This window comes from Danio rerio, chromosome 12 (assembly GCF_049306965.1).
Source record: "Danio rerio strain Tuebingen ecotype United States chromosome 12, GRCz12tu, whole genome shotgun sequence".
NCBI classification, from domain to species: Eukaryota; Metazoa; Chordata; class Actinopteri; order Cypriniformes; family Danionidae; genus Danio; species Danio rerio.
In genome coordinates, this window is record NC_133187.1 from 24,973,553 (window position 1) to 24,995,000 (window position 21,448).

At 36.1% G+C, this 21,448-nt stretch overlaps 1 protein-coding gene across 14 annotated transcripts in view; it reads right to left on the reverse strand.

Annotated features, from left to right (window-relative positions):
* mpp7a (MAGUK p55 scaffold protein 7a) overlaps positions 1-21,448 on the reverse strand; it is a 207,739-nt gene that overhangs the window by 100,147 nt on the left and 86,144 nt on the right. For all 14 annotated transcript variants that reach the window (XR_012387476.1, XR_012387475.1, XR_011017326.2 and 11 more), the window contains 1 exon segment: positions 19,137-19,268. Coding sequence is in view for 6 of the 14 variants with exons in the window: in XM_073917350.1 (XP_073773451.1) it covers positions 19,137-19,268 (132 nt within the window). In the remaining 8 variants the exon portion in view is untranslated.

The following is a 21,448-nucleotide window of genomic DNA, read 5'->3' on the forward strand; positions in this document are numbered from 1 at the left end:
AAAATCAAACGCTCATCACTGGCGCTCCTGATTGTGTGATGACTGCTCACGTGTGCTGCAACTCACACGAAAGAGACGCAAGATGATTGATTATTTCTGCTCTTGTACAAACAAGCAAAGATGATCTGCAAGGTCATTCAAATTAAAATAGATTTATTTGTACTTATCAGTGAGTCAAAGGGTGTGCCCGCCTGGTTAGGATAACTAGATGCTGGATGATTCCTCAGCCAATACACTGCAGTTTTTCCTTCATTCTTCCAGTCTAGAGTCATATGAGCCTTAAATCATTCTGATTTGCTCATTAAATTGTTCTAATTTCCCAAGCTGAAGACTTTTGATGCTCTTGATTTTTATTGATCATTAAAATTTAATTTAAAAGAACACCATTCAATTAAAATCCAAATCTTTTTCAACAATGTGAAGGTCACTCCTGTAACTATCAATTCTGAATCAACAGTAATAAAGAGTTCACCAAAGGTAAAGAACAAACCAAAAAATAAAAAATCATACTGAGAAAAGTTTTGGATGCTTGACTGTGAGTGTGCGTGCGTGTCTCTGTGCTTAATGTGTGTGACATGGTTATGACCATGAGTGGTTATTACCAAGAGATGAATTATAGATAAATTATAAAGACATTTAAGATTTATAAAGGGGCGACGCAGTGGCGCAGTAGGTAGTGCTGTTGCCTCACAGCAAGAAGGTTGCTGGTTCGTGCCTCGGCTGGGTCAGTTAGCGTTTCAGTGTGGAGTTTGCATGTTCTCCCTGCATTGGCGTGGGTTTCCTTTGGGCGCTCCGGTTTTTCCCCACAGTCCAAAGACATGCGGTACAGGTGAATTGATGTAGGCTAAATTGTCCGTATAGTGTTTAAGTGGGAATGAGTGTGTATGGATGTTTCCCAGAGATGGGTTACGGATAGAAGGGCATCCGCTGCGTGAAACATATGCTAGATAAGATGGCGGTTCATTCCGCGGTGGCAACCCCAGATTAATAAAGGGACTAAGATGAAAAGAAAATGAATTAATGAATGACTGATCTATATAGACATTGCTGATTTTCCTTTTGTTAAAAAGGGAAATAAATAATATGGGATTTTTTTTTTTTGAGATAATAAAATTACATATGATAGCATACATATGGTAAATGTTGTTTCCTGTAAGGAGCAGGGTTAGAAGTAGGATTGGTACAATTTTAAGAATAAAAACCGATAGAATGTCCCCACAATTCACAAAAACTTTGTGGTTTGAAGAAACTGCAAATTGTTAGTTACTACAAAAATTAAATAAGCAAATAAATCATTCATTTATTCATTTTTTTTTCGGTCCCTTCATTACTCAGTCCCTTTATTAATCAGGGGTGCCACAGCAGAATGAACCGCCAACTTATCCAGCATGATGCCCTTCCAGCCGCAACCCATAACTGAGAAACATGAAACACACTCACTCACACACATACACTATGGACAATTTAGCTTACCCAATTCACCTTTAGCGCATCTTAGAACTGTGGGGGAAACCAGAGCACACGGAGGATGCAAGAAACACCAACTGACCCAACCAAGGCTCAAACCAGCAACCTTCTTGCTGTGAAGCGAACGTGCTACCCTCTGCGCCACCGCGTCACCCGCAAATAAATCAATGCATTTAAATGAATAAATAATTTAATTCTAAATAGTAGTATGGAACTATGCACACATTTAAGATACACCAAAAATAGGTGCAGATCTATGAAATGCTTTACATGTTAAAATAAGAATTTTAAATCCCAGCATTGTTAGGATTATCATTAATTGTTAATTGTTCAGGTGATCTCTGCAAGCCAAGTAATGAATAGGGTCTTTCTGCGGACTGCAAGACAGGGGCGTAGCATGAAGAGGCGTAACTTGTAGTAAGTTAGAGGCATGACTTGTTATGGAAACCCACATGTCATGTTGTTGGCAAGATAGCACTGTATATCGGTTATTAACGTCTATACCTACTCCACATCTATTCCTAACCATCATTGTTATTAATGTCTTCACCTTCCCCAACCTGTAACCTAACCATCATAGTTATTAATGTCTACACTTTCCCCAACCCTAATACCAACCATCATCGTTATTCAAGGGCACCTATGGTAAAAAATCTACTTTTCAAGCTGTTTGGACAGATCTGTGTGTTGGTATAGTGTATAGACCGTCATACTGGGGTGATATGAACACACCCATTCCTTTTTTTCAATTTAACTACAAAAAAAAGGGTCAGCCAATTGGAGCTGTTTTCAAATCGATCGCACCATTACGTAGGTGTGCGATCCCCCCACCCACCGAATTGATTGACAGCTGCGCGCATTAACATGTTCCGGTAGTCACGTGTATATGTCAACAAGACCAGACAGACATTCGCAAAGCAACCGGGAATAAAAGGTCTGTTCTGTTCGCTAGGATCAGCAATCATCATCAAATGTAATTTTTTAATGTAAGTTTCACATGTTTAAAGTGTTTTAAAACAGAATATGAGTGTAATTAATTACAGCGTTTTACTTCAGCTTTACTTCATTAGCACAGCCACGTGTCAGAACAATTATAAAAGAAGACGCTTCAATCCCGGTTTGTGGAAGTTAAAGTTAAAGTACAATAACATCACAGATATCCACACAGTACTTGAGGTTAGCCTAAACTAAGCCAAGCGCGCTCTGTCTGTCTGTCTGCCTGCCTGCGTGTGCGTGTGTATCTGTGTGTGTGTGTGTGTGTGTGTGTGTGTGTGTGTGTGTGTGTGTGTGTGCGCGCACGTTAACTTTGTAACAATATTGTGTTTGACTCATCAATGCAACTTCACAATACTGATTAGTAAAGGTTAGTTCTTACTGTAGTATCTCACAAACGCTACATGAGACCTTCCTTTAAGTCTGTCTGTTGTCTGACGCAGCTGAGGGAGGAGGCATGTAGAAACAGTAGGTGGGCAGAACTCGGCTTAAAGGCGCAGTACGACAAAACAACCCCCTGCTGGAAATCAGTATAAAACAGCATCTTGTAAAAGGTATAATGAAAAATCTGATGGGTTTTTAGGTCGGAAACTTTATATACACATTCTAGAGACGCAAAAGACTTATATTAAATCTGAAAAAGGGGTAACCTAGGTGCCCTTTAATGTCTACACCTTCCACAACTCTAAACCCAACCATTATAGTTAATGTCTACACCTTCCCCAACCCTTAAACCAACCATCATCGTTATTAATGTCTACACCTTCCACAACCCTAATCCCAACCATCATAGTTATTAATGTCTACACCTCCCCAAACCATCATAGTTATTAATGTCTACACCTTCCCAAACCATCATCGTTATTAATGTCTACACCTTCCACAACTCTAAACCCAACCATTATAGTTAATGTCTACACCTTCCCCAACGCTTAAACCAACCATTATTATTATTAATGTCTACACCTTCCACAACCCTAAACCCAACCATCATAGTAATGAATGTCTATACCATCTCCAAGCCTAATCCCAACCATCATAGTTAATAATATCTATACCTTCGCCAACTCTACCCAACCATCATCATCATTAACATCTATACAAATTTTTACTTGATTTTCACGTCAAGTAGGGCCACTGTCATGACAAATCAAATGAAGAAGTCACAGAGTTTATGGTGGAGTTGCCAAATAAATTAATATAATAATATATCAAATCAATAGGTTGTGGATAAATTTGTAGAAAACATTTGGTGAAAATTCTGTTCACATCTCGTTGTGACATCTCGCATAGTTCGATGGGATCTCCATAACTGCAAATTCCACATTTCTAACTTACTAAAGCTTACACCCCTTCATTTTATGGCCCCGTCTTGCAGTCCTTAGACAGATACACCTGAAAGTAATGGCCACCACTGAAATGAGTGGGAAAAGCTAATTGACCAATTCATTTCACAGACCTCCTTGGTGAGCATGAATATAATACACTTTCAAACAATGTTCTGACATCATGACAAAACTTCTTTAGTCTCTACAATAAGAGTCTGAGGTTCAAATCATTTCAGCAGAACTGAAGCAAAAGCCATCAAAATAGACCTGAAAAAACAAACACAAAGACCCAGGCAGAGACAGAGCGAGTGTTTGACACAAAGTCACTTAAACTGGCGTGAAAACATAAACAACGACACACACACTCTTCAAGCCGCCTCTCACATGAACATCAATTACCAAAAACCACATGGCTTGCTGTGTTTGCAGCAGATCTGGTGTGAAACTGGTGAAGAAAAGGCAATGAGCTCATTAAAACGCAATTAGCAGCAATTATCACTGCTTATTTCTATGTGGGTACCAGAAGGCAGAAGATACACGTTAAACAGGGTTATTAAACTCCCAATTATAAACGCACACACAAACACAGAGAGACTCATTATAAACATTAAGTGTGTGATGTTTGACTCCTTCAGTATAGTCTGACCCTTCGACGACCTGCTCGGTAAACACTGCAAATGTTGCTTTAACCCTGCTGCGTTACAGTTTTCTCATTAACAGGTATTATGTGGAAAAAGGAAAATTGGGTCTCATTAAAGTAATAATGGCTGAGGAATGCCAGAATATGTGCTGAAAAACGGACAGGCCTGAAACCAATGGGAAAAAAAAATAAGAATGACAGGAAGCTAAATGGCAATGTGTGGAGCTACAGAGGGAATAAGCAGGAGGAGGAAGTTAAAATACTGGATACCATCTTTCATGTCTCCTTTAGTACGACCCTGTAGGCTAGACACGGTCATTTTAGATCCTATGGGAAAACAAGTTTCCAGCATCAAGTGGTTTGGCTAGTCCAGGCTGAAATTTAAATATTGCACAAAGCAACTAAAAACTGCAGCTAGCAGACGAAATAGATTTTTTAAAATATATTACATCATATGAGATTTTAAACTAGTATGAATCATCAGTAGGCAGGGCAGTAGAATATGATCGTACAAAAGTGTATATGTAATTCATAAATATCAAAGACTGCTGCGGTTTCACACACAGGATTGTCCATAAGCTTCCTTTTAAGAGCTGCCTGTGTTCGCTGTAATTATACCACTAAGGAAACATCACTTTCAGAAGTCAGATTTTGTTCCTTCACCTACATGAGGAAATGCCTTCCCCAAGACAAGCGGACCTCACTGCACAAAGAGCTCAGTGTGTGCTCATGTGTGCTTTCCAGCACCTCCCGTGTGCTCTGTAACAGGATATAGACACAGAAACATGGATACTTGGGAAAAATCAGAGCACACTATGAAGAGGAAGGAATGAAAGATTAGAAAAACAGCAAAAGGTGAGGAGAGACGCCTGAACTCTATACTTCTGTGCTGACCAATGACAAAGTGCCTAATAAATCTGCATCTACAATAACAAAAAATAGATCATTAAAGAGTGACTACCAATACTAAAACGTGATTAAAATCGAAAACTATACCAACTATACCACAGTTGAAAAAAAAATCTAATCTTTTTTGTCCTAAATGTGCAAATAATCTTCTTAGAAATTAATTTCAATAAGCTTAACAATGATCTTGATTATATTATTGGTGATTGTTGAATGAATGCACATATGCAAACTCTGAAAGGAAGAAATATTTAAAGCTTTTAAAGTTTATTAGCTTTTATAAAGTATGTTAAGTTCATGTCAGTTTTTTTCTTGTGGGAATAATATTCTTAAAGGAGTTGTTAACATGAAATTGAACCTGGGGTCCGTTCTTCATACCTCACTTAAATGATCTAAGATGATTTGGCAGATCCTCGATCTCTTAATCTTGATAACTGATCTCTGGCCAATTTGGGTTTTTAAACAATTTGCCATTCAGATTAGAATGTCTGCATGAACTGATCTCAGATGGCTGCGTGTGTAGTGAAGGATAGATCTATCAATTCACGAAATCATGAACAGCAATACAACAATTGGCTAATGGCACAGCAGTGTAATGACATCATCATAAACATAAACTATTTAATATTTTCCCATGTGTATAAAGCTACTACTGTAGGAAAATATCAGAATTCAGTACATACTTTCAGTATTACCCGATCTAATCTAAAAAGACTGAAATAAGCCTGCTCCCGACAGGTTTGAGCTACCGAAACTGCTGCTATAACAAAAACTCTCAGATGAGTTTTAAAGAACAAATTATCCTGGATCATATTAAATCATCAACAACCAAATCCAGCTAATTGGATATTCCACGTACAAAGAACAAACCCCAGATTTTGGTAAAAATCCAAACAATACAAATATAAAAAAAATATATATATATATATATAATAATCTGACAAATTAGTTTTTTGTAATAACAAAAAAAAAATGAGTACTGAACAACTGAAATGTATTTAGTACTTTGTATTAAAAAAACGTTATTTTCGGTCATGGCAGCTTAAACATGTCTCTCATATGGAGATTGAAGTCGCATGAATTGCTCAGGTGTGAGTTTTCACAGACTTCAACAAAGTGTAAAATTCGTGATGGCTCTGTGGGTCTCTTCAAATCTGATCTATATTTTGTATTTTCTATTGGATTCACATCAGGTGATTGACTGGGCCATTCTACAGCTTGATTTTCTTTCTCTAACCATTTTAAGGGGTCTCCTTGGCTGTGTTTAAGTGATTGCTGAAATGTCCACCTTGGTTTCATCTCCATCATCCTGATAATGCAGATTCTGGACTGAAGCAGTGAATATTAATTTACACTGAGGAAGGGCTGAGGGTAGCTGAATTTCTGCCTAGAGATTTCAGCTGCTCCCTGGGCTTTCTACACCTCCCTTTCTTCATGTGTTCAAATGTTTTTTTCCCTGTCATTTCATTTTATTACACATAACTTAATTTGTACACTAATCAGATTTGTTTTCTTTGCATATATGGATTTCTTCGGTTGTTACCAACATCCAATTTTAAGTCAACAACATCTTTATAAATGTTTTCTGAGAAAAATGGTGATGTCTTTAATACTTAATTTCTCCGCTGTTTATGATTCTGTATTAAATAGGGAAGCAAATAAACCATGTGGGAGTTAGCATTATTTTAATGTGTGCTTATTTGTAAGTCAAATAAGATGAGATTTCTTAGATGATAATACCTCTGGTAAATATTTGATATTTTGAGAAAAAGAGCGGGTTAACCAGTTCAACATTATCCAGTAGGACTAAAATAGCGTGTTTTCGCCGACTACACCTGACGAAATTAACACCATGACAATGTTGTAGATTATGGAAAGGAAATTTTGCCTGGCCAATATATAATTCTGTCACTTCTCTCAGTCTCAGGTAACATGGGGAATGAGAGACATTGCTCTGAGGTCAGCATAACCCTCTGATGGAGCATGTCAGTCTCTGTCCTCGATTTCTCACTGGAGAGAACTTTCTCTTCCACTCGGAGCAATCAGGGCCATGATGTATTTCTCCTGAGTAAACAGATGTATCTCAAAAGCACTAACATGTGTGCTCCCGTCTCTCACCCTAATCTAATTTGTGCCTCCATTATTTCTGGAAAGTGACATTACCTTAGTGCTTAGTTTTTCACTGCTAAGCCAAACAGATGACCTTATAATCTTCTCGTTGTTTCAAAAGAAAATGAAAAGCAGATATAAAAAAACATCAAAAGCGAGTGCTAACTTGAAATTAAGTTAGAAAGAGCAGTTCAATTTGGTAATTTGTCTTCCCAAATAAATAAAGCGCAGTTTTACATTTGCACCCTTTTTGCTTCAGCTTGTCACTTACACTTACTGTCCAGTTGAGTAGGTATGTCTATTCAACTGCTTGTTAATGCAATATCTAATCATTCAATTACAGTATTGCCTTTAGGTATATCAATGCAGGTCAATATGATTAGCTGAAATTTAAACCAAGCATCAGAATGGGAAGGAAAGATCATTTTAGGTGACTTGAATGGGACATGGTCGTTCCAAGATAGGTTGATATTAGATTATCAGCAGTTTCTGAAATACTCTGATTACACACACTTCTGATGCACAATCATCTCTACGATTTAAAGTGAATGGTCCAAAAGAAGAGAACATATCCAAAGAGCCACAGTTTATTAGGCAAAAAGGTCTTGATGACAGGTCAGACGAAAACAGTCAGACTGGTTCAAGCTAATAAAAATGTAAAAATGTCAAATAACCAATTGATACAAGTTCAAATGAATACAGTTGAAACATGGGCAGATGAGCTTTAGTATTAGCAAAACAATTCCATGAGACACTTATTTTGGCAGAGAACTGGAAACAAGAAACAAGTGGCAACATCTCACACATTGACACCAAAATTATAAACCACACTCAAAATGGCATTTGCTGTTTGTTCAAATTACTTCTATAAAACAAGCTGGAAGAGCACAATTCTTTATTTTGTGAGAGACAACTTAACTGCTTTATGTTAAATCTGTAAAAACAACAACAACAAAAAAAAAAAGTCAAATTACTTCCTATCTATTGTGTGGAACACAGGATTTTTATGATGAGCAGGGGCATTATTCACATCTTAAGGCTATAGGTAGCTCCTAACCTGCTGATTTAAGAGAAAATCTTAAAAATAATGGATTTGACAAAGCGCTTTAGTGCTAAAATTAACTCCTAAATTGATGCAACATTTGTGAAAATGATTCCTAAGTCAAAGACCAAACCACTAACTGTTCTAAAATGATTGTTGCAGCAATCTGCCTTGTAAAGAAAACATTTTTAAATTATTTGACCACAATGAGCTTTTTAGAAGGAACCACCTTAATCATGGTGATATTTTCATGTAGAAAAATAAATAAATGTTATTTATCTATTTATTAATTAAAAAATATATATCATCCAATCGCTGTGTGCATTGTTAGTAATCAAGCTGACATCAACCAAAGCATTGAAATTAACAACCTCATCTTTAATCTTAGCATAAAACCCATCTCTGTTCCTTAGTAAAAGTTTGTCTCAGCAGCTTTGTGAATAGGTTTTAAAAGAGAAATTATAGCTATTTTAAAACTATTTAGCGGTAAGATCAAATGTAATTTAATTAAGATTGTACGAATCTAATAAAAGCAGTTTTGTATTTTTAAACCATTTTAAGGTCAAATTATTAGCCTCTTTAAGCTATATATTTTTTGATTGTCTACAGCACAAACCGTATTCATACAATAACTTGCCTAATTACCCTATAAAGTCTAGTTAACCTAAATAACCTTGTTAAGCCTTTAAATGTCACTTTAAGCTGTATAGAAGTGTCTTGACAAATATCTAGTCAAATATTATTTACTGTCATCATGGCAAAGATAAAATAAATCAGTTATTAGAAATCAGTTATTGATTGTGTTTAGAAATGTGTTGAAAAAAACTTCCAATAAACAGAAATTGGGGAAAAATAAAAAACGGGGCAAATAGTTCAGAGGGGTACACTTTCAATCAAGCATCATTCATCCCTTTTACCATGTCCATCATTTTATGACCACAGTTTACCCATCTAATGAAGGCTAAGTAAAGCATAATAATACGTCTTGTCAGAAAAAGCTCAAATGACCTTAAACTAGTTTTCTGAACATAACAGTGAGTTTACTATAATAGTCTTAAAAAGCCCATATTATGGGTTTTTGAAAATTCCCCTCCATGTAGTGTGTAACACAGCTCTAAGTGAAGTGAAGTATCCAGCTAAGGCTTAAATCTGTTAGTGTACAGTGTTTAAAACGGTTGATTCATCTATAAAAGAGTCGACTCATAGTGCTTCAAACGAGTCGCCTTGATACCGAATCATTAGGTGTTTCGCCATGACGTACGAACGAAACCAAGTTATTCACATGCAGGCGCAAACCCGGGAGATTTCAAACCTGAGGCCCCGCCCTCTGACGCAGAAACCCAGACACACACACATACACACACACACAAACACACACACACACACAAACATGCCGGTCGATTGAAGTCACACTGCAGATGGATATATTGATTCTCTACCCAAACATGAAACCTCAGCATTATAGCCAAGCAGTTGGAAACTACTGGAAACTTCTGGAAGCTACATGCTACAAAGAATACTTCATCAGCGTTTGTTAAAGGAAGGATCAGTAAAGAGTAACTTATTGATGGACGTCAGGATTTTTCTTCCTCCATTTCTCAAGTGTAAGTACGTGCGATTAAAGTTGCCTCGTTGACTCTAGCTTGCAAATGTATTTAGTTGTGATTTGTTACTTGTAACCGCGTGTACTGTATCAGGTTAACTGGCTTTATTCTCTTATCGCGTACAAAGTCACGTTAAAAACGCAACGCGTGCTGCGTTAACGGAGCTCCGTGGACGAGGAGTAGTGTGTGTGTCTGTGTGTGCGCGCGCTGTCGTCCGGAGGTGTGTGTGTGTGTGTGTGTGTGTGTGTGTGTGTGTGTGTGTGTGTGTGTGTGTGCGCGCGCGTTGTCGTCCGGAGCAGGGTTAAGTGTGTGTGTGTTTGTGCAATATGAGTGTGTGTGTCTGTGAAAAGAGCAGAGTGAGAAGCTAGGAGATCTCCTCAACTGCTTTTGGAGTTTTTGCTCAATAAAATAGTCAGTCGTCTGTATTTTCAAGTCCATAGTCTGTTTTCACATTGACCCACTGGCAGCTAAACTCCACGCCTACACCATCGAGCATGTATGAACTGTGATTACTTTTATATTGCTGATTAGCTATTGGGCATTTCCCTCTCTGACTGAAGGCAGTCGACCAATCGCGACAGACTGTCATTGGTCCAATCAGTGCAGATTAGCTTCGCGCTAAGGAGGGGTTTGGGAACAAATGAATCACTGGACAATTCATACAGGAGTCGCTGGGATAATTAGGTAAAAATAAATGCAGATTATAAGACCATGAAAGTGTTTTTTGACCTTGCATGCATATTAAACTGTTGTTGGAGACCCTTACAACCAAGATATGACCCTATTTCATGTATAATATGGGCTCTTTAATTAAATCAAGCACAAATACACTTAATCAAGAATGTATTAAACACAGATAACTACTTTTTGAAAAGGACACTGTATATACTGCAGATTAACTATGTATTTATACACTGGCCACCCTATAAACAACATATTATTATTGTAAATTATAAACTATAATTATTGTGAAAAGCACTATACAAATAAGCTCTCGAAATGAATTGAAATTGTTAGGATGTGGTTGAACTGGATATTTTCATCATGGACTGATTTAGCTGATAAATCAGCAGCAAATACCTAATTCTATCATATCAATATCGACCCAAATCACTAAAGAACATTTCTACCACTTTGGTGAATTTATATTGCACAAAGAATTAGTTAATAGTTAAGGAAACATGTGGAAACCCATCCAATAAATTTAACCTACAGTACCTAAAAAAAAAAAAGCTACTGTTAGAAGTGGAATTAAAACAGATGTTAAAATTTAGAAAAGAGTTTCAAATGAAGTCATTTGAGAGGAAACATTAACGAAGCAGTGTGTCATCAACCAATGAGAGGTCAAGAAGGAAATGAGAACAGTGTGAACTTTAATAGTACAGAATGTCTGCTGGCTGTGTTTGGGTTCCGAGACTCAACATGACAAATCAAAGTACAGACATTCAAAAATATTTTTTTTCCCCAAAAGTAGTAAGTCTTATTTTGGCTGCATAGACGTAGAGGCTTGGTCCTCTACCATTGCATGGATTTCACTGCCATGAACAATCAACAGCAATAAGCCCAAAAGAAACAGGCATTCTGGGACGTTCTGTATGCTTTATTGGCATTATCCTGGGCTACTGAAACCAAACCTGAACTCCACTAGAACTGCGGCAGAAAAGTAGTAAAACAATATATATATATATATATATATATATATATATATATATATATATATATATATATATATATATATATATATATATATACAGTTGAAGTCAGAATTATTAGCCCCCCTGTATTATTAGCGTGCCTGTTTATTTTTTTCACCAATTTCTGTTTAATGGAGGGAAGATTGTTTCAGCACATTTCTAAGTATAATAATTTTAAAAACATATTTCCAACAACGGATTTATTTTATCTTTGACATGATGACAGTAAAAAATATTTTACTTGATATTTTTCAAGACACGTCTGTACAGCTTCAAGTGACATTTAAAGGCTTAACTAGGTTAATAAGGTGAACTAGGCACGTTAGGGTAATTAGGCAAGTTATTGTATAATGATGGTTTGTTCTGTAGATTATCGAAAAAAAATTTGTTTAAAGGGGCTAATAATTTTGTCCAAAAAATTGTTTAAAAAAAATTAATAACTGCTTTTATTCTAGCTGAAATAAAACAAATAAGACTTTCTCCAGAAGAAAAAATATTATCAGACATACTGCGAAAATTTCCTTGCTCTGTTAAAAATCATTTGGGAAATATTTAAAAAAATAAAATCAAATCAAAAGGGGGCTAATAATTCTGACTTCAACTGTGTATATATATATATATATATATATATATATATATATATATATATATATATATATATATATATATATATATATATATATATATATATATATTTAAACCTCTCAACTTTGCGGTGTTTAATTGAACAGGAAAACAGAGATGAGTACACTACCTGACTAAAGTCTTGTTGCCTATTCAAGTTTTAGGAACTAAAAATAATTACTTGACTTCAAGTTAATCATTTAGTATCAGAAATGGCTTATATGAAAGGAAAAGGCCTCTAGAATAAACTTATTTTACAAAAATAAAATATGATCATGCCTTGATTTTTAATTATTTAATTAGGACAGTCAGGTCTGACTTTAAGACGAAAGTCTGATCACTTAACAGAAATAATGTACAGTATAGAATATAAAGTCATGGTGCAGTGGAAAAATATTTTATATTGTGTTCCACTATCATGAGCTTGGAGGACTGCATCAATACATCTCTGCAATGACTCGGATAACTTATAAATAAAATCACCTGGAACAGCAAAGAAAGTGTTTTTGCAGGACTCCCAGAGTTCTGTCTGTTAAGATCATTCTGTCTGTTAAGATCATTTGGATTCATCTTCATTGTCTCTTCCTCCATCTTACCCCAGACATGCTCAATAATGTTCATATCTGGTGACTGGTCTGGCCAATCCTGGAGCACCTTGATCTTCTTTGCTTTCAGGAACTTTGATGTGGAGGCTGAAGTATGAGGAGGAGCACTCTCCAGTGGAAGAATTTACCCTCTTCTATAGTTTGTAATGTAATGGGCAGCACAAATGTTTTGATACCTCAGGCTGTTGATGTTGCCATCCACCCTGCAGATCTCTCGCATGCCCTTACAATGAATGTAACCCCAAACCATTATTTTTCCTTCACCAAACTTGACTGATTTCTGTAAGAATCTTGGGTCCATGTGGGTTTCAATAGGTCTTCTGCAGTATTTGTGATGATTGGGATGCAGTTCAACAGATGATTCATCAGAAAAATCTACCTTCTGCCATATTTCTAAATGATCAACTAGAAGTCAAGGTATTATTTGTTGCTCTTACAACTGGGATCGACGACAAGACTTTTGGCAGGTAGTGTACGTTTAAATGCCGTATTTTGTGAACTGAGAATCAGATAAGCTTAAGTAAAGGTTATGATTAATGACATGAGTTTAACAATTTAGGTGTCATTCATTTTAAATACTGATTAACTCAAAATGCTCTGTTAAATTTATTTGTATAATGACTTTTTTTGCACTCTCTAGTGAACATCTTTGATTACACCATGTTACATGGACAGATTTCTGCATCCTAAGTGATAATTTTCTGACAAACAAGCGAGTCAGACTACAAGTTGACTTTCCAAACAATCACCTCCTGCCATCTTTACCATGGTTGATGTCACCAAAAAGACATCATAGTGACTTCTGAAAGCAAAAGCATAAGAGAAATGGATTTTGAAATTTAATTTTTTAAAATTGGTGGTCTTGCTGGCCACGGTACAATTGCTGAAGAGGGCTAAAAAAGGAAACATGCTATACTTGTGTTTGGGTTCAACTCTCCAGGATGTTGGCTTTTTGTGCAGCAGAAGAACTAGACACCACTGCTTTGATGTCATTTAGGCGTTATGCAATACTCATTATGTAATTTTTATGTCTCAGATGTCAAAAAACATTTTTAAAAGAAATACAAGCCTAAATGTTTTGTTTTTAAAATCTTAATTTTTCTTTCTAATGTAATTTGTAATAATTACAGTAAGTCACAAAAAAAATCTAGATTACATCTTTCCTTATTAACTAAGAAGTTTGGGTTCTGCAACAGACCTCTAAGTGTGTGGAAAAAAAACACAAAATATAGTGACCAAAATGGTAAAAACTTTTCAGCGGTTCAAATTTTATGGAAGCCAAAAGGAAGTCCTTATTTTGAAAGGTGGAGGTGGTTTTCTGAATGAGTGACATGGAAACTAAAGAGGACTACTACATCACAATACAAACTGTATGGTTAGGGATGAATAATTGTGTTGGGCAGGCTCCATCTTAAATGTGCAATAAGCACCTAGATGTGCAGATGCTTGCCAACAAACACAAGCCGTGCGATGAAATGAGTGCACACACACACAATCTACAGCCAAATCATCTCGCTGGCGAATGTCTGTTCTGTCTACTATTCTCCTATTACTCAGTCTGAAAATCTGGATAGAACATACGCACTTTATCTATCCAATAAACACACACTAATACACAGTCTTTCGCCTTCCTATAGACCTTGCAGTAACCTTATCCAAAACAACACATTCTTCCAATAAAATCCACCACTGAGCTCACTTCAGCTGTTGCCGCCACCCCACGTGTACGTTGATCCAAGCCCAATTATTTCAGCATCCTGCCATTGCTGCTAATAAATCAGCGGGTTAAAGTTACCAAATAGAGTGTAGAGCATTTGAGGATTTGGGTTCCATCCCCAAAGTCCAAGGTCTTAAACCCCCCTCCAATTTCTCCTCATTACTCCCCTCGCTAAAATATTGCATGAAGTCATGGTCTGAAAAATGATAGCAATTAATCAGCGCTACCGAATCCTACCCATTCAACTAATCACAATTATACAAACGAATGAATCATCCTCTGAGGCAAAGGCCTGCTAACTACCACACACCAGAGAAAAAGAGGCAAATTAAAGTTAAACTTTGCACTACTTTTGTCATAATGACTGCATTAGCTGTCTGCACCTGATATATATAAAATTACGAGTTCAAATCAGAAACAAATTGTAAAAAGGTTTACAGTGAAAATCCCGGTAATTGGACTGAATTAGGTGTGACAAACACATAGGATTTGTCTTCAGTTAAAAAGGTGAACTGAGTTTTTTCGAAGGTCAGCCATCTAAAATTGCTGAGGACATGGACCACAGGTCAGACTGCAACAAACTAAAGCCCTATGCTTAGTGGGAGGAAAGGAGAGATTTATTTAGCATTTTATTTAACTTAAGGAAATACGCTACATGAATTCCATCACACAGTTTCACTGTAAAACGCATGTTGATCAACTACAGCTGCTCTATCTGAATTCTGCAACATCTGATATGAATGTTGGAGTTCATTAATTCACCACATATACCACCTATTTCAAGCTTAACTAAACAATTTTGTTGAGCCATTCTTAACTAATGTGTTTTTACTTTAGCACCGTTATTTGAATAGAATGTACGTTTATTGTTTTTCATCATCTTGTAATATACATATAATGTAGTATTCTACAATATATTTTTTATACAACCAAAGCAAATATAAAATTTCAGGGTTTCTGCAGGTTTCTTTAAGTCAAATTTAGGACCTTTTTAAGAACCTTTCAAAACCAATACAAGTGAATTTTTTTACTTATACAGGGCTAAACACTAAGTATTTTTTTAATGATCCGGTTACGTCTGTAAATAGTTTTTATATTAACGGAAGATCATGTAAAGAAAAGCGTTGCTTTAGTTTTCTTTCCATGATTAGGGAATTTAATTTGGAGAATTTGCTGTAAAAATGTCTAACAACAACAACTGTTGTCTAACAACAATATTTTTTGCAATATAAAACTTCAATCTAAACAAAAAAAGTTTTAAAATTGATTATTTGTGATGAGGTTTGGCTTTACTTGGATATAGGAAAATTAAGACCAGTTTAAAACGATGTAACAGCCAACAGCACTATAGTTCAGTGAATTGAAGAGTTTTCCAAATTTAAGACATTAAGACTTTTTAAGATCCCACGGACGCCCTGAATTTACATAAAGTGTGCAGGTGGCAAGATTCTTAAATGCTAATTTCTTTAGGAATGGACAATTTATCAATTCATTGCCACAGTATGTTCAAAACCAATTCCATTCACAAACATAACAAAATATAAAAGAATAATATTTTATTCGTGAAAAGTTCAAAAACACAGCATTGTGTCAAAAACATAACAACATTAACTTATTTGTTAAAGTATTGTACAAAATCATAAGACCGTTTTATCTCAATTTCGGAAATATTTTTAAATATGGCAACATATTTAAGTAGATGTAATATATTAAAGGCCTGTGTAGCCCTGTTTATCGAACAAGTTGTTCTATTTGTTAGAGTTCTTACCAGGTCAGAAAAATATGACCATATCACCCCAATTGTATTTTCCTTTCACTGGCTGCCCATAAATTCTGCATTGATTATAAAATAATGCATCTTAACAATAAAGCTTTAAACAATCTAGCTACTTTTTATTAAACCAACCTTTTCTCTCACTACGATCCAACCCGTTCTTTAAGATCTCAAAACTCAGGGCCTCTGGTAGTACCCACAATAGCAATGTCTACTAAAGCAGGTCGAGCCTTTTCATTTATGGCTCCTAAACTCTGGAATAGCCTTCCTAATAATGTCCTAGGTTTGCACACACTCTCAGTTTAAAACTAAATTAAAGACCTATCTATTTATAAAAGCATACACACAATGTTTCTCAAAACGGTGTGATGCATGAGTGTGCTTTATGCAGAAAAAAGGGCTTGACAAACCACCTGTAGGACACACTCCTCCTGTCTTAATACACCAGGCATTTTGTTAGAAATACTTAAATACTTTTGTCTCGATTTATTCTTTATTTTTCTTCTTATTATTATTATTATTTTTATTATTATTTGTATTATTATTATTATTATTAGTAGTAGTAGTAGTAGTAGTAGTAGTAGTAGTATTATCATTATTGTGTTGCTTTGGAGTTGATTACTAATTGATTTTCCCACCTAACTCCACCTTGCACCTGCAGCTCATTTTGACTGGCGGCTTTATGAGTGGAAGCTGAGTGTGTGTCGGGGTGGCTCTTTGTTTTCCAGCGCGTCTCTGACTGATCCTCCCAAACTTTGCTCTCTTGAGAGTATGACCCGTATGTGTCGAGAATCTCTACATACTTTGTCCTGATGAAGGTCTGAGACTTCTGTGAGCGTCTTGTGCAGCCGCTGCTGAGGAGTCATGCTGGTGTTGCTGCTGTTTATTTAATTCTTTGTTGATCTATGGTTTATTTATGTTTTATTTATGTTTTGTGTATGTTTGTTTAAGTAATTGTTTCGATTGAGTAATATTGTTTCATCAAGGATTTATATTTTTGTTGCCACTTTATTTTGATAGGACACTTATTTTCTGGTCTCTGAATAAATAGAGAACTGTACCACTTTTTTGAGTTCTGTGTCCTTTTATGTTACTAACCCCTTCCTTAGACGAGCCTTAAAAAACTGGGGTTCGTAACAGCTTTACATGTTTGTTTCTACAACTCCTATTTTCATTTATAGCACTTCATTTTTGCATTAACATTTAATATATCTTTAAATACACTATGAACAGCAGCTACGCTAATTATTTTCTTTGTTCTCTATTTCCACCTGGGGATGCCCATCCCAAGGCCTCTAGAGATTGTGCAGTGCCAATTATGTGATCCAAGACCTAAGAAGAGATGATGCCAGCCATTGAGGACTTCAACGAAACTTCATTAAACATAAACCCAAAGACATCACTTATATGCTATAAAACTGCAGGTTAACCATGTTTATATATAATAACTTATATTAGATTGCAACTTAATTTGATTATAATGCAATAATGTGCACCTTATGTACAGCTGCTTTGAAACAATAATTATTGTAAAAAGCGCTATACACATAAACTTAAACTTCCATTGCATTGAATAAAATTTTCATTGCAAACCTTAATGCAGAAATCTACACTTTTTCCTGAAAAAACTTCAGACAAATTTCATTATAAACAAACAAAAAGAAGGCCTAAATATCTGTAAAAACAAAATCCATTTTGAATATTTGTTATAAAAGCAAAGGCTTTGTAATCATTGCATGTTCTCCATGTAAATCATCCCATCTGAACATTACAGTTGAGCAGTGCAAATTTATGTATGTTTGATTGCATTTTCTGTTGAATAACCGACTGCGATATCCAGTAGAAATCTTAAGATATTTCATCTGAAGCAAAAAAAAATAAATAAAAAGTGTCAACAGATTCTGTTTGGCACTCACAGGACATAGGTGGGTATGGTGAAAAGCTACTTTTAGCCCCCGTCTGTCAGACAGGTTAAGGAATACAGCATACATGTTGTTTTGTTATAAAATAAATCCAATACACTAGCAAACCATCCAACAACTGCTCAAACAAACACAAGAAGATCTAACATGTCACTCTGGGATTCTCCCAACCCATGAACGCCAATGGATGTCAGTGCTCATTCATTGACACATTCAAGTACAGTACAGCCTCTAGGCTGATGCCAAACAGCTGATGACTATACGAGTAAACAGAGGTCTCCATTCTGACAGCTCGCAGAGAAATTAGACGAAATGGAAGAGCGAACGCTGGCCAGAAATCTGACTTGGAGAGAGCCGTGAACGACACACAAGTGAAAGAGCAACAGACACATACATCTACACGCCGCAGTAGACCGCTGGACGCAGAGCGTGCGAGGGTCTGCAAGGTAATGAGGAATGTGGCTTGTGTCATGTTTAAGCGGAGGATATGTGGTCACTCAGGAACTAAACGATAAGGGTGAACAGCGAGCGCGAGCCAAACACATCACTAACACTGTCGCGCGAGTGCGTGTTTATTTATGTGCTTCATGTTCACAAGAGTGTTTTCCACTACGTGCGCTTGAATTATGGCAGCCCATGTGTGTTTGGCTTTGACAGCATGTGGGAATGTGCATGTGTTTGTAAGTGTGTGTGAGAAGGAAGCCGTCTCACCAAAGGCTCTTTATTCTTGACCAGTCGAATGATCTTGACAGAGTCTTCTTCATCATCAATGTCATCTGGCAGGGGAGGAAGCTCTGGATCGTAACTCTTCTTGGCCACAGTGTCGTGAACAGACAACAAACTCTGCAATGAGAGAAACGCACAGTAAGACAAACAGTAGTCGTTTGACTGATTTTGTGCAGCTACTCGCGTTGGCTAATCACTCCGGCCTTGATACTCCAAGCATCTGCTTGAATCCTATAGTATAAATCATGGAGCTTTAGAGGTCTGCTTTAGATTACTACCTCCTACTGACAAATAAAGCTGCTTTTAAATTGATTACCGCCACTATTTCACTACAACTCTCTTTGGCAATGTTGTTTGTTAGAGAATTGCCAGAAGGAAAACTGAATCCAAACCAGGACCAATCAAATTGTCATCTTTCATTTGATTAGATTTTTAGGATTATTAAGAGTATCCCGCTAGGATTGCTGTGAGTTTCCAAGGGGCGAGGACACTTTATGGCAGATGGATGGACAGAAGGCAATGAAGTTCTCAGCCATTTCAGATATTTCACACCTCTGCTCTCAAAGAACGAGCTATATCGAAAGAATGACGGCATTCAGAGACTCATTACTGCACCGCTTTTAACAATGCTGTGTGTCAAATGCAGCTGGAAACACTTTTTCTTTTCTTTTGCTCTTTTTCTCTCTCACATTTTCAATATAAAACCATTCTCCAGTAATGTGCCAGAGATATTTAAAAAAAGAAAGAGAAGAGACAAGACAGAGAGGAGAAGAAAAGTGTCTGTTTTATGACATGGGATCAAGCTCCAGAACAACACTCAACATGTGGCTAAAGCAGAACAGATGGAAGAGAGAGAGAGAGAGAGAGAGAGAGAGAGAGAGAGAGAGAGAGAGAGAGAGAGAGAGAGAGAGAGAGAGAGAGAGAGGAGGAAACAAACAGGGAGCAAGTCATGTGTTTAGTGAGTTCAGGTTTTTATTTAATATTAAACGTAACTGCAAATATTTGTTTGTGATCCCTTGTTAAAAATGGGTTCAAAAATAAAAATAATAAGATATACACACTTAAATTGTATGATGTGAGGTTTCAACATTATTTTAATTTACTGTTTATAGCACATTTTAAAATCACTGTTGCTGATCAAAGTGCTTTATAATGTCAGGGAAAAAAATCAACAAAATCAAATAAAACCCTGTATCTCTGATGCACCTGACTATCAACAATCTAACAATATTTCTAGAGACAGTATATGATGAAACGTAAACAAACAAAAAAAAACTATGTTCATAAGAAAATGAAAATGAGATGAATATAGATATTGTCCTGCAGGGTCCAATATTGTTTACCCAACACTAAACACATGTTTGCAGATTAGATTGAATGGTGCTGTTGTTTTAAGCAAACTTGAAATGAATGATTTTAATGACATTTAATGACATTTTTAATGACATTTCTTCTGTCTAACGCCTTCTCCAGAAGAGACAGACACATAAAAAAGTATTTTTCTAGATGACCAGAGCTACTCTTTAGTTTTAAAATAAACAATTTACACAAGGAAGTGTTACACCTACACTAAAAATATCACAGTATAAACATTATTAAAGTGTCAAGGTATTAATGTGCCGCCACATTTTTCCTTATCTAAGGGCAAAATCAATGTGGGATGTTTCAGATTTCAAATTTCGATTTAAATAAAAAAGTAGTTTTTATTTAACAGTACAGTTTACTATGTACATACAATGCAGTAATTATAACAATTGGGGAATGTAACTACTAACCCTGAACTTGACCTATACAGTTTCCTTATTTTATCCAGCATTTTCTCAGGTAAACAAACAAAGAGTGTTTGTGGGGTCATGAGATGCAGATAAAAGTACAAAACAAAAAAATACACACAAAGGACATGCATATAAAGTAGATGGTTTTAAATATATTCAAATATACAACACTGCTGAGAATGGTGGGAAATGTCCCTATCCTTTATCTGTATTCTATTCTTAATAGTTTATGCTCACTTCTCCAATTTAAGGCTGTAACACACCAAGCTGATGCTAAAATTAACTAAATTGAATCAGTTTAAAGAATTAAAAAGTTTTTTTCATTCATTCATTTTCTCTCAGCTTACTCCCTTTGTTCATCAGGGGTCGCCACAGTGGAATGAACTGAAAAGTTATCCAGCATATGTTTTAAACAGCGTATGCCCTTCCAATTTATTCCAGCTTATTCAATTCACCTATACTGCATGTCTTTAGACTGTGGGGGAAACCGGAGCACACAGAGAAAACCCACGCAAACATGCA